The 13,287-nt window shown below is 48.0% G+C and overlaps 1 protein-coding gene across 2 annotated transcripts in view; it reads right to left on the bottom strand.

The window, feature by feature from the left end:
- LOC118094981 (voltage-gated potassium channel KCNC1-like) overlaps window positions 1–8,250 on the bottom strand; it is a 45,113-nt gene extending 36,863 nt beyond the window's left edge. For both annotated transcript variants that reach the window (XM_035135808.3, XM_088655366.1), the window contains exon 1: window positions 7,379–8,250. In XM_035135808.3, the coding sequence (XP_034991699.1) occupies window positions 7,379–7,978 (600 nt within the window). In that variant the 5' untranslated portion in view covers window positions 7,979–8,250. The remainder of the gene's footprint in view (window positions 1–7,378) is intronic.
- Window positions 8,251–13,287: the final 5,037 nt, after the last annotated feature.

The following is a 13,287-nucleotide window of genomic DNA, read 5'->3' as shown; positions in this document are numbered from 1 at the left end:
TTAAGAAGAAAACTGGGGAATGGAGGTCAAGAAAGAACTGGGAGGTGAAGAAAAAGGTGCTGAGGTGAAGGATGGCATCATCTATGAGGTGAAGGTTAGCAGATACATTATCAGCAAAAAGGAGAGGGGGGAAGGCGTGGGTTTATGGGCAGGGGTCAGAGGTTGAAGGATGGATAAATAACTGAGGAAGGAGTGTTGAGAGGGGCAAGGTTGATTTCAGGCCAGAGACAGAAAACAAGCTGTGATTTTAGCTTCCTTTTGGAAGGGGAGAAAAATGGGACCACTGGAAGGCCACTGGAGATGCAGCAGAGGAGGGAATTTAGCAGACCAGTTTCAAGCCTGAGGTCCTGGATTTGAACATAGAAGCAAGGAAGTTCTGTTTTTTATTGAACAGAAGTTAGCCTTATTTTTGTGGAGAAGGCTTAGACAGCCTCTCCCTTCTCCAGTCTCCCCACTTTTCCCATATTATGGTCTTGCTGCTCTTTCCAAGGTCTACCACACATACGTCCTTCTGCCTGGTCACAATAAGGGGCCCAGGAGCTCAGAAAGCAACGCAGACCTCCTGATATATATGGCCTTGGCTGTCATCCTTCCTCACCCCACCTTTCAGCTCCCTCACCCCCTCTTCGCCCCTCTCATGTGAAATCTGTGCCACATTAAACTATTATGCAACAAAGTAAAATGTGCAAATGACCTTGCTCTCAAATGCATACACCTCAATGCCAGCCTCCCCCCTTTTTTAAAAGGGCACCCAAGGCTGCAGTGCTTTGGCCCTTTCTTCAGAGTATTAATGGCTGAACTGGACATTATGTATGTCAACACCGCCCCCCCCCCACCTGACACTGTGTACCAATTCATTAATTTTCTCTCCAGTTCTATCCTTTTCTTCCTCTTTCTATACATAGCATCATAGAATAACCTCTATCAATAATGCTTACAAGCAGGGAGAAAGCTGGGTCTCTCTCTCTCTCTCTCTCTCTCTCTCTCTCTCTCTCTCTCTGTGTGTGTGTGTGTGTGTGTTAATTCTCTCCCTTTGCTGCCGCTATTACTGGATGTAACACTGCAGTTCAGTACCATGGAGAGCGGCAAGGAATGAAGGAGAGGGAATGGATGCAATAGCCCTTCAGTGCCTGGGGTAAAAGTGGCATCTTTCCATAATACTGGAGGGGGAATGGGGGGATTTGCTTCCTGTGGAGAGCTGTGGGTAAAGGATTGCTCAGGGACCCCCAGGGACCCAAGATTTTCAGGGGGAAAGTTTACGGAAAGGAGTCAAGTGTGATTTGGCAAGAGGGGTTTCTGAAACTCCAGGGGTTTCCGTGAAGGGCATGTAAAGGGGTTGGATAGTGGGGAGAGAGGACTAAATGGACAGTAAAGATGTTTGGGCTCTGTGAGCTGAAAGCAGGGGGTGAGTCTACAGAGTAGCAGAAAGTAGGGAATGAATGAGGTGCTCAGATTGCTGAGTTATTGAGCAAAGCCACACGGCGGTGCAGTTAAGTAAGTTAAGATTGTGGACAGTGCAGTCCCATATGGGGTCCCTGTTTAGATGGCAATGTATATATCATCACTTACTTTGAAATGCAGTAAGCCAGTCCTGCTGCATTTGTGGGGCAGGAGGAAGGCTTCCTTTCATTCTGAGTGGGGCACAAATGGCACCACTGAGGTCACACAGGACCAAGAGTGATACAGTGTGAGAATGCATGTTTGAAAGAATATGCAAGAGCTTCTGTGGAAAGACTGGAATTACTGAGTTGGGATGTGTGCATGCTTGAGTATGTATGTACGTGCAAAGCCAGGATCATCTTGGTCTTGGAAGGAAATTGAGTGGGCAGAATGCTTTAAGAGTACCTACCGCTCTAACCTGCACTATGAATCCATATTCAGTTAACTGAATATCTGAAATTTTGACCCACTGAGTTTAGTGGTTTAAGAGCAGAGGCAGAATTACATGGCAGGACTCTTGGTTTGGGGAACAAAGAATGACTCTAGGGAATACAGGGGGAGATTTACTGGGTCACTGAGTAGGTAGCAGATAAGGCTCCAGGAGCGTGAAATGAGGTGGGACAATGGCAATGACAGTTCCCCAATTGCCATGAAAGGTTTGCAGGGGAAAACATGAGAACTGCTCCAGAACTGCTGGTTTTTTAAAGCAAGGGAGTGGATATACTGGGATAGGGGTAGTTGAATTAGAGGAGTGTTGAGTCTAGGAGGTTAAAACAGTGAGAGCTGGCAACTAGGACTCCTGGATTCATTGGAGAAGGAGACGGGCTTGTGGGTTAAGATGCCGTTCAGGACCAGAGCTTCTGTAGCCTTTGGGACAAGAATGGAGGCTGGCAAATTTGAATTGGGCTGCTGAATGCCAGAGCTCTCTGAGTGAGGAGGTGTTTAAACTAGCACAAGGGGAGACTAGAGAATTGAGATGCTTGAGCCCCACATTGTAATAAATAAGAAGCCACCCATTGTAGCTGGCTCTTGCCAGTATCTGGAATCTGTTCCATTTCTGCAGTCATTATTCACAAGAGTCATTAAAATCCTTAACACACACACACACCCCACACATATCTACTCTCTTTTGAATTCCCTAAGAAGCTGAACCAGAATTTCTGCACTGGCTTGCTAATCATGCAGGGAAGACGAAAGCCAGAGAATTAAAATGAAAGGGAAGGGGGGCACAGCAAGGATCTCCAGCAAAGGGACACGGAAATTTGTGCAGAGTTTGCTAAAAGGATAAAAGAAAGACTCGGCTCTGTTGCAGAGTGTTGGCACTGTCTCTCTAGTGCCTCCTATAGGACAAAAAGACTTTGCCTTCTCTTTCAGCGTCAAGAATAAAAGCAATGTTTGCACATCACGGGTGAGGATGGGATGGAGAGGCAGAGGTGAACTTGGTTAAAAATAAATTCCCTTAGCACAGAAGCTGGTACTGGCTCTCAGTCTGCTGGACAGACACAAATACTTTGGATGCATCAACCTTTTTTGGTCCAAGATTCAACTTTATAGCTGATTACAGAGAAGGGGTATATTGGATTTTAACTCAGAACTTCCCTTGCAAGGCTGGCAGGAAAAGAAAAAAATCATCCATTTTATATGATGCTGAAGTCGGGGTTCCTAGTTCCCAATTTGATTAAAAAGTGCAGATTTGCCCTGAACAAGGATCTGGGTGTTAAAAATGCATGCAGTGGTAAATGATACTTATCTGATTTTCATCATTTTAAACAAGCTCCCTGATAGAACACATTCCCCATTTATTCCATATAACCCTTTGTGTACTGAAAACAGGCTTGTCTGAGGTAAGTGGCCATACTGTGTTCCCTCGTGCATGTATACCTAAAAAGATATACATTATATAATATAAAACATTTACAGGAACCTTTTTACAAAGATGAAGCTACTTTGCATGTGATATTTTCCCTAATCGTTATGTAGCTGTGAGTATACGTATGAGTTTGCTGTCCACACAGCTAATGAAGAAATAAACTCTCATGCCATGGTTAAAGTACAAAATAGTAGTGTTGGGAGAAATGGAAATGGAAATAACAGTCCTGAGTACATATATTTATGATTTTCACTTGCATACAGGCATATGTACACATACCTGCACTTTGTCTTTAATTTATGAGTAAGCGCCATATGTACACTAAAGATGACCATTTGAGACTGCAACCCTGAGCAAATATGCTAGCTGCAAAGTCCCACTGAACTTCCAAGCAAACAAGCTTGGAATTACATTTGGTTTAATCAAATTATGTTATATAATATGTTTCTCTACCCACACAAATGAGAATATATACATGATTATACATAATTACTCAAGGAACTGCTGTTGAGCCCATGACAAAACTTTTAAGGTTGCCTCTTGGTTTATATTTGGTGCACCATATTAATGCAGCTGCCCCTCTGGAACTTTTTCCTTGTCTATATACCATGAAGGGACTTGAAGTGCTTCCAGAATCAAAGTTGGGGCACACTCCAGATTAAAAGGTGCAAACTGATAGAGAAAAGCCAAATTTAAAAAGAACAATTGTGGTGTGAAAAGATCTGGGAAAGAGAGGAAGAAGAGGATCTCCGTGTGTGTCTTTATTCATTCATTGTCTATTTGTTCTGTCAACGCACACACTTTACCCCTCTCTGATACATAGGGACTTAGATGCAGCTATCAAATATGCTCTGGTACAGATTTTGTAGCCCCAGCCTGCCTATGCATCACTATAAAATATGCATGCTGGTGTGTGCAGAGTGAACGAAAACGAAGCAAATGTGTCTTTGCGTATTTGAGAAGCATTATTCAGAAGTGCATTTTGGCCCATCAATCTATTCACTATGCTGTCCACCGATCTGCTCTTCCCCAGTCCATATTCTTTCCTTCTGTCTGCCTGTCTGGTGAGGATAGTAGTGGATGGGGGCCAATCTCTTTGCATCCTTTTTCATACGCAAGTAATTCAAACACGGTGCTTGGGGCAGGAACCTCAACTCTCTCCCCCCCCCCCACTTTGAAAACTTCAGTACCGATTTGCATCTTTCTCTTATTCATACACAAATGCCCAAAGAGAGAAGGTTGCGCGCTGGGGGGGCACTACTGTAGTTACAGCACACATATGCCATTTTTGTAAATGCATTAAGTGGGGAGCCACTGTTATATTGGCTGGTAGTGGGGAGATGCTGGCTTCAGTTCTCAACCAGCTCCTCTGTTTATGGAATCCCTGACGTGATGTCCACCTGAATGCAGCATTGCCTCATAGTCCCGTTGGTTTCTTGGCTCCCACAGCCAGAAAACCCCCTCCCTTCCCTGCTCCCCAACACTCCCGCTCTCTCTTCCTCCCTGCTGTAACTTTTTCTGGCTGCATTCCCAACTGCATGGGGGAGGAAGGGGGGGCTGAATAAAGAAATCGGACAGGCCTTGCACCCTTGAGAACAGCTGCCTGGGGCGAGGGGAGGGGGAATGGATTGCAGAATGCCGGCTTTGCACTGCAAACTCTGGGGCTTCCACACTGCACTGCGGTGCCCCCTTCCCCCCCCCTTCTCAATCCTCTGGCTCTGCAGTTCTAGAGATAGCAAAGCACTAATATTGTCCTAGAGGTAATACTGGAGGGGTTGCGGGGTGGGGGAGAGGAAGGAGAGAGAGAACAAGTAGCAGTCTTTATTAACACTCCATCCCCCCCTTTCAGCTGCTCTGCAAAAGGAAGTTATACAGTGCTTTACCTAAGGAAAACCTTTAGCTGCATAGGCTAAAAAAAGAAAAGGAAAAAAGAACAGGGGGGAATGCAGTAAGGGGAGCAATATTTGGGGGGTGCAGTGCAGGATGGGGGATTCTAAACTGCAGTGTCTGGGAAGGGGGCAGTTTTGAGCAGCATTATTCAAGCACACTGGGAAGAGGGGGAGGCAATTCAGAACTGCATTGCTGAAGATTGGGGGAGGAGATATGGAGTTTCTCCCTGGATAGATGATGTCGATTTGGGCTGAATGGAGAGAGAAGGAAAGATCCCTAGATTTGGCAGTGGGGCATGCAGTGGGGGCGGGGGACTACGCAAAACTGCAGTGAGACCAGAGAATTCCAAAATTCTGGAAGGGCGCGAGTGAGACCTGAGATAAACTGTGTGTGGAGGGGATGGGGGAGACCAGAGAGGAGGAGTAGGACAGGGGACCTCATTTGTGGGGACAGTGAGGAAAGGTGTTTTAGCAGCACCTCCTGCTGGAGATCAAGGCATTCACCCTAAGCAAGTCATAAGCCCAGCGCATGCGTGTCAGGATCCTCCTGCTGCTACACACTACTACACTCATTCGCATGCTCGTGCCCTGTGGTGCTCAACTCTTGAGCTCAACTTTTTTTCTTGTACCCCTTTTCACTGCCATCAGCAGCATTCCTTGCATGACCCCCCTTCCTTTCCTCATGCTCCCTTCTCCTTCTTAGAGTTCCATTTCCCACACTTGGTTCTCTTGCACGCTTTCCCTGAACCGGAATCACTGCCCCTCTCTATCAGGCTTGTTCAGTCACCCCCTCTTAGCCTGCACATTAACCTCTCCTATTTTCTGCAACATTTTGCATGCCTCAACATGGCTGAATGCACCTCTTCCAGTGCCCTTGCAGACCTCTGAAACCTGCACCATTCTCCGTTCCACATTCTGTATTCTTCTAACCAACCATTCCTTCCTCTAGATGTCTGTTTGCAGCATCTGACTATTATGTTCTCTCTACAGGGCACTTCAGGGCACGGTGCACATCGCTTGTGTGTGCCTAAGATGTGACTGGTGCCATCAGCTCCTGAAAAACATCCCTGCCTGAGGAACATCTCCATTTCTCAGTCTGTTCTGTTTGCACACTCAGACTGGCAACCTCATCTTTTCTACTGCATAATCTGCCTTCACCTCCAGCACCCAGTGCCACTCACACATCTTTCTCCCCCCCCCCTTTTGCACATCCATCCATGCTTACCAGTCCCTCTGCGCTAGTCTGCACATTGTGCTATTGCCCATTTTGCTTGGGACAAGTCTTGCACATCTCAACTGTACCTCCAGCGTTAGCCCGCACCTCCACTCTTGACCATTACATCTCATCTTTTCTGCCTGCCCCTTGCACCCCTTTCTCTTAAAAGTACAATTTTAGGGTAGGGGGGGGTGAGGTTTCTTTGGGAAGTTGTCAGGATTTACAGCAAAGAAGAAGGCTGGAAGGCCTGCTGTTGAACAGAGCCAAGGGACAATTGTGAAACAAGCAAAAGAATATTTAAAGAGAAATTTCTCCTGCTTACTCTGTCCCACCTCCAGCCATAACCAAAGACTGGGAGAACAAACTCAGTTCAGTGAGGCAGAGCCCATGCTTTGGACTCAGGTGGTCCCAGCTTTAATTTTTGCCTCTCCAAGTAAAAAGTAGCAGGACTGAGGAAGACCCTGTCTGAGACCTTGCAAAGCCATCTCTTGTCAGAGTAGCCATTCTGGGCTAAATGGACCTGATACCTGACTCAGTGTAAGGGAGAGAAAAGCAAGGGTGCTCTTCTCTCCCCTACACAAACCAAGGCTGTCCTCAAACCCTTCTGCACTTCCTTGGCAATAAGCCCCAATGAACAGAGTGGGATTAACTTCTCCCCAACAAGCTCTGCTCTGCCAGCCTTAACTATGCTTGCCCCTATTCCCCTGACTCCTCTTGTCAACATTTAGATCTGTAAGTTCCTGGGGGCAGGGACCCTGCCTCCCCGCTCCCCTGCTTGCCTTCTCCTGTGCCATTAGTGGGGACAAGAGCCTCAATGCTAGTAGTCATCATGCTAACAGCAATAACAACAGCAGTCATAGGTATCTATATCCTGCTCCTCCATGCTGCCCACAGCAGTTGAGCCTGAGGAAGCAACTAGGTGAGCGGGTGGGTGCCCAGCGCCCCCAGCCCAGCGCTACTCACCCTGGCCATTCTGGAGGAGTAGGGGTCCTCGAAGAGCGCCCACACCTTGGGCTGCAAGGCGGCCCACCGGCCCAGCTTGCGCCCGTCCTCCTGCAGGCAGTGGCGCTTGAGGTCTCCGCATTCCTCATCGTCCTGGCTCTCGGGCGTCTCGAAGCTGTCGAGGGCCTCCTCGGCGTCGCGGTGCTGCCGGTAGTTCATCCAGCAGCAGGCTTCCACGTCGGTCTCGTCGATGCCCCAGAAGGCCAGCTCCTCCTCGAAGAGGGGCCCGCACACGTCGGCCGGGCAGTGCAGCTTCCCCGTGCGGTAGTAGTTGAGCACGTAGGCGAAGACTTGCGGGTGCCGGTCGAAGAAGAACTCGTCGGCCTTGGGGTCGTAGTCGAAGTTGCTGCACGCGTCGGGCTCGGTGAGCCACGACAGCCGCGTGCCCGGCAGGGTCTTGAGGGTGCTGCGGTACGTCTCATGCCGGATGCCGCCCACGTTGATGACTATCTTGTCGTTGTCTTCGTTCCGGCCCATCTCCCCTTTCAAACATGACTTGGACGGCGGCTTGTTCCCAGACTTGCGCCCGCGGAAAGAGGAGACGCACACTGAGCTCAGCATCGGCGGCGCGGGCCGAGGCGGGGGGCCGCCCCCCGACGGTGCGCAGGTGTCAAATCAGGGCGCGAGGCGTCATCCTGGCCCCTCCTCCTCTGCCCACCCCCCTCTCCCCCCACCCCTCCTGCCGCGGGGAAAGGAGAAGGCAGGAGGGAGCGCGGCAAAGAGGGGAGGGGGGCGAGGCTCTTTCTAGACGGGGCGGGCACAGCAAAAGCAGCAGCAGGAGGAGGAGGAGGCAGGAGTTGGCAGAGAAAGAGCCCGCGGCGCAGCGCCGGGGTCTGCGAAAGAGAGGGACAGAGAGAGAGAGAAAGGGACAGGGAAGGTGAGTGCGGACGGCTGCTCCGCCACAGTCCTCCGCAGCCTCGGCCACTCTCCCTCCGCTCGCTGCCCTCCATCGCTCCCGTCCCACCATCCATCCATCCGCACGCCGACACTCCGCTCGGGCCGCCGTCCCTTCCATTGTCCGCTCCCCGTGGCCCCTGCTATCCTCACCCCTTCTTCCTCTCGCTCCCTCCATGGCACTTCTTGGCCACTCGCGCTCCCTGCTGCGTTACGCCTTCGCTCTCTCCATCCCACCATGTACGCTTCTCCACTCTCCTTCCTTCCTCCCTCCCATCCCTCTCGTAATGACCGGCATTGCCACTGCATCCCTCTGCCATTATCACTCTCTCCTCTCTTTCTGTCACTCTCACTCCATCCCTTCCATCCTTACACACAGCCTTCCTTCGTTCGTGTGTGTGTGTGTGTGTGTGTGTGTGTGTATATATATATATATATATATGTCTCTCTCTCCCCCCCCTCCTGCCCTCTGCATCCCCATCTCTTTTTCAATTCCCTCCATAGCTCTCTGCCACCACCGTTTTTCGACCCCTGTGGACCATCACGGCAGTCCTTCACTGCAGGCTTCATGCCATCACCCCTGGCGCTCCATTATCCTCTCCAAGTGCCTGTCCATGCAGATCTGCCATCATTATCTCCAAGTCCTAGGATACCCATTCATCTCTGGACTCCCTCCCTCACCTCTTTTCTGTCCTCCATTCATTCTCACCCTCCATTCATTTCTTCTCTGTCACAGCCTCACATCCTTCCCTCCTTCTACCCCTTTCCATTCTTCTGCTGACTTTGTCTTCCTCATCAACCCTCTTCCTCGTCCCCTTTCTTCCTTCTTCATGGTCTCCTCTCCTTCCCCGCTTCCTCGTGTTGCTACAACTCCCTTCTCTACTCTCTTAACGCTGTCCTTCTTTCCCTGGGAATTTCTGCCTTTCTCCCATCCATCCTCTGCTTAGCCTAGGGTCACTTCACACACACTTTTCCTGCACGGAGACTTGCCACCTTCTCCCTCATTGCACAGAAATCAGGCAGTGCCTAGTTTGCCCCTTTACCACATTAAGTTTGGAAGCAGCTCTGCAATCTCCACACTCAAAGTGTAACGGTGGCAAAATAGATGCTCACCAGAGTTTCACGTGTAGGAGAAATGTCACTTCTTCTCATTCAGGGGCCTCTTCTGTCCCCTCTCCCCATCTCTTTCACCACGAAAACTACCCACCCAACCTTAGCATCCTGCTCACTTTTATATCGACTCGTTCCACCCCTCTACCACCCTTCCTTCCCTCTCTCTCTTCCTTCTCTCGCTTGCCTCCTGCCCCATCTTCCCAGAACTCCCCTCTTTTTGCTTCTCCTTCACTTCACCCCCTTTCTTCAATGTCCCCTTCCTCTCAAACGGAGACTCAATCTACTGCTTCTGCACTGTCCTTTCACTGCCATTGACCGCTTCCCAATTCATCTCTCCCTCTCTTGGCCACGAGCCAGTTTTCCTTCTCCACTGACCCCCTCCTCCCTCCCTCTGTCCTTGCCATCTCGCCCAGTACCCACTTCCCACTCCCAGCCCTCTGCCCATACTGCTCCACCTGCTGGGCTCCAAGTCTTCCGACCCTTGCATTTACACTAACGAACCAATTCCTTTTTCTCTTCCAGGTAGCAGCCTCTCTGCCCCATGGCTCCCCACTCTTGCCCCACCTGACTCTGGTTCTCTCTCAGCCCCTCCTCCTATCTTCCGCCAGATCCTTCCTCCTGCAGTGGACCCGGCTTCCCTTGCTGACTTCACTACAGACCCTGATGATGAGCCTCCTGAAGCTGAGGGGCTGGGTAGCCTCTGTGCTCTCCTCCACCTTTAGGACCCCTTCAGTCTTCTCCTTGCCCCCACTTTCTCCCATATGACTTTTGACCCCTGTGCACCCACACTTGTGGGGCTCCCCCCAAATCTCCTCTCTCCCTCCTAGCTGTGGTTGCTCTCCTATACTCCCTTTGGTGGGTCACCCCAGTTCACCCTCTATCCCATGCTATCCCTTGAAATTTCAGTGCCCCACTGTTTGCCCTTCCCCCATGGTTACTTCCTCCTCCTCACAGCCTCTGCTTGCCTCTCTATAGTCCCCACTGACCTATCCATCCTCCCCTCCAGTTCTTCCTTCTCCCCTTTCCTGCACCTGAAGTTTTACACTGGGGATTATGTCCAGTGCTAGTTGTACTCAGATCAGAGCAGACCTACTAGAATTTGTGGGCCTAAGTTAACCATGCACTTAGGTCTGCACTGAGAAGAACCAGCATTGCCTACAACCCTGGGCCATCTCCAAGGAACCTCCTAGGCCAGTAGCTCACCCAGTCCCAACACCCACCTCTCCTATACTGTACTCCTGTGTCGTTGCAGAGGGGGACTGTGTGTGTCTGTGCAATATTTCTCAGTACAAAAGAGAGAATTGGCTTGGCATTAGGTAGATGAGGAGACCAATCTCTCTCCTCCAGCACTATTGCCACACCATCCTATTTCCTGGGCTGTGAGATGAAGAAGTAGGGAAAGTGGAGTGGGAAGGAGAAACTAGTGAGAGAGAAATAATGTGGGAGGGTTTGCATGAGTGCATAATAGAGACTTAAAATACATGTGGAGGAAAAAATAGATTCTCAAACAATTTCTCCTGACCTAATTTTGCCTGCATTTCCCTTGCCCTCTAAATTCATATTATTATTATTTTTTTAAAAAAACACCCACCTATTATTATTATTATTATTATTATTATTATTATTATTATTATCATCATCAGTATTCCTAGACACATAATGCAGCCTGCCCAGCTGAAATGAAGACTGATCTCGATTTGGGCCAGGGCCAGGGTGAGAGCCTGTGTGTGTATACCACCTTAGGTTTCATGATAGAATTGTAGTTGGAAGGGACCATGAGGGTTATTTAGTCCAACTGCCTGCAGTGCAGGAATCTTCAGAAGAAGGAAAGGCAGGAAATCAATACAATAACTAAATACTGTTATGGATACTTTTGAATTTAGAGCTTTTTGAAAATTAATATGTAATGCATACTAAATTCAGCAAATGAACATGTTATTGCATTAAAAATGCATCTACAGAACCTTAATGTTTAGTTCTTTAAAAGTATCCCTCAAACAAATAAATAAATGTTAGAATGGAAGTTTTGAAAAGTTGGATTCAGGGGCTTTTGTTTTAATTAAGAAGTTGACATTTGGGTTCTTCCTTCGTTGAAAACTGTTTTGATGGAGCTGCATGTGCAGAGAGTAATGGGGCTCTTTATGTAGGATTACACAGGTTAAGATAGGGAGTGACATATGGGGCAATGCATTTCTGCCTATCTTAAAATGGGTTTATATGGTGGGTTTGTGTGTAAGGAAAATGGCCTGTGTCTGTTCACAGTTAAACATGCATGTGATGAGTTTGGGTGCAGAAATGAGTATGTGGGTTTAAATGTATGTATTGTGTGTAATGATGTAGTAAGTAACTATAGGTGCCAGCATAATTTGTATATGAAGAAATCTGTAATTGAGGATGGATCCATGTGTTGTGAGTATGTGTTGGGATGATATGGTATGCGTGTGTGTGTGTGTGTGTGTGTGTGTGTGTGTGTGTGTGTGACAGCATGAGTGTTCTGAAATGATTTTGTCTTCTTTGTGTGGAGAACGCTATGCTGTAAGCCCGGCAATGTGATCCCGTGCTCAGTTTACTCAGAAATAAACTGCACCCTGTTTTGTACCTCTTTCTCCCAGATGAATGCAAAGGACAACAGCCATAGCTGTGTTGATGGTGTGTCTACTTGGCTCTGGCTGTGCATTCTAAAAGGCACCTAAAAGATGGATAGTTGGTATCTCAGAGCTGGTTCCTTCATGCACAACTGATCACTTGGTGACTCCACCTCAAATGCAATATTTTTCAATGGAGCAGTCACACATTCAGCTGTCCCTGTCTCTTATCAAGTGATAAGAAATCAAGTGACGTGTGCATGTGTGAATCAGCCTTATATGAAAATAATGAATATGCAATCAAGTGTGTGTATGTGATATTTATGCTGGTGTGATTTTTTTTTGTTCAAATTAAGGATGTGTGAATGCACAAGAGAGGACTGCAATACCCACTATTCCCCTGTGTATGTTTCTTTGTGAGTGGAGGTGACTGTACAGTGACACAGCTTTGAGTATTTGTGCATGTGTGAATGTATTTGTGCATGTGTGCATGTGTGAATGAAGTGGTGTATTTGAATATGAGGGCAGGCATGTTTACAGGCAGCATGGTGTGTTTTGAGGCAACGTTTTATGTGTGTTTCAGAAGATGTTACTGGTAACTTAAGAGTAAAAGTGCGACAATTTGTATCTGTTTACATGTGTTCAAGCGTAGACCTCTACATGTGAGAGCAACCTTACAGAAAGCAAAATGACTGCATATGGCCATATTCTGGAGTAAGTCACACCTGCATGATCGGATTCTGGAATAAGACTTACTGTATCTGCATGATAGGATGACTGGCAGAGCTAAAAATCAGCGAAGCATGTCTAGCCTCAAAACCACTTTTTGAGTGCTGTGCATGTGTTTGAAGTATTGCCACCCAGCTTTGAACATGTTTACACATTTACCTTAGAATTATTCATCCCCCAGATTTCAAATTTATAAATCAGAATGTACAAATGCGGAGGGTGGGATAGGAAGGGGCTAAGGCAGCAGCCGGAACATTCAAAGGTCTAGGTCAGATGCACAGCATCACACGCACCCACTCAAAGTGCCTTCATCTGCAGATGATTAACAGCAGGTCTGCTATACAGGTCTACTAAACAATAAGCTCCATTGGTTTAAGTGGGGGATTATTCCCCAGAAAGTGAGCAGAGAACTGCAGCCTGGTTTTATTATTAAAGACTATAACCCTATCCAAACTTCCTTCAACATAAGTTCCAGCTGAACTCAGATCGGCTTACTTCTAAGTAAGCATGCTTCGGGCGGTACTGTTAAATTATTTGAATTGTTAATCA

The sequence above is a fragment of the Zootoca vivipara genome, chromosome 12 (assembly GCF_965207765.1).
Source record: "Zootoca vivipara chromosome 12, rZooViv2.hap1.1, whole genome shotgun sequence".
In the NCBI taxonomy this organism is placed as follows: domain Eukaryota; kingdom Metazoa; phylum Chordata; class Lepidosauria; order Squamata; family Lacertidae; genus Zootoca; species Zootoca vivipara.
The sequence above is the reverse complement of the archived record's forward strand: the minus strand, read 5'-3'. Positions and strand labels throughout refer to the sequence as shown.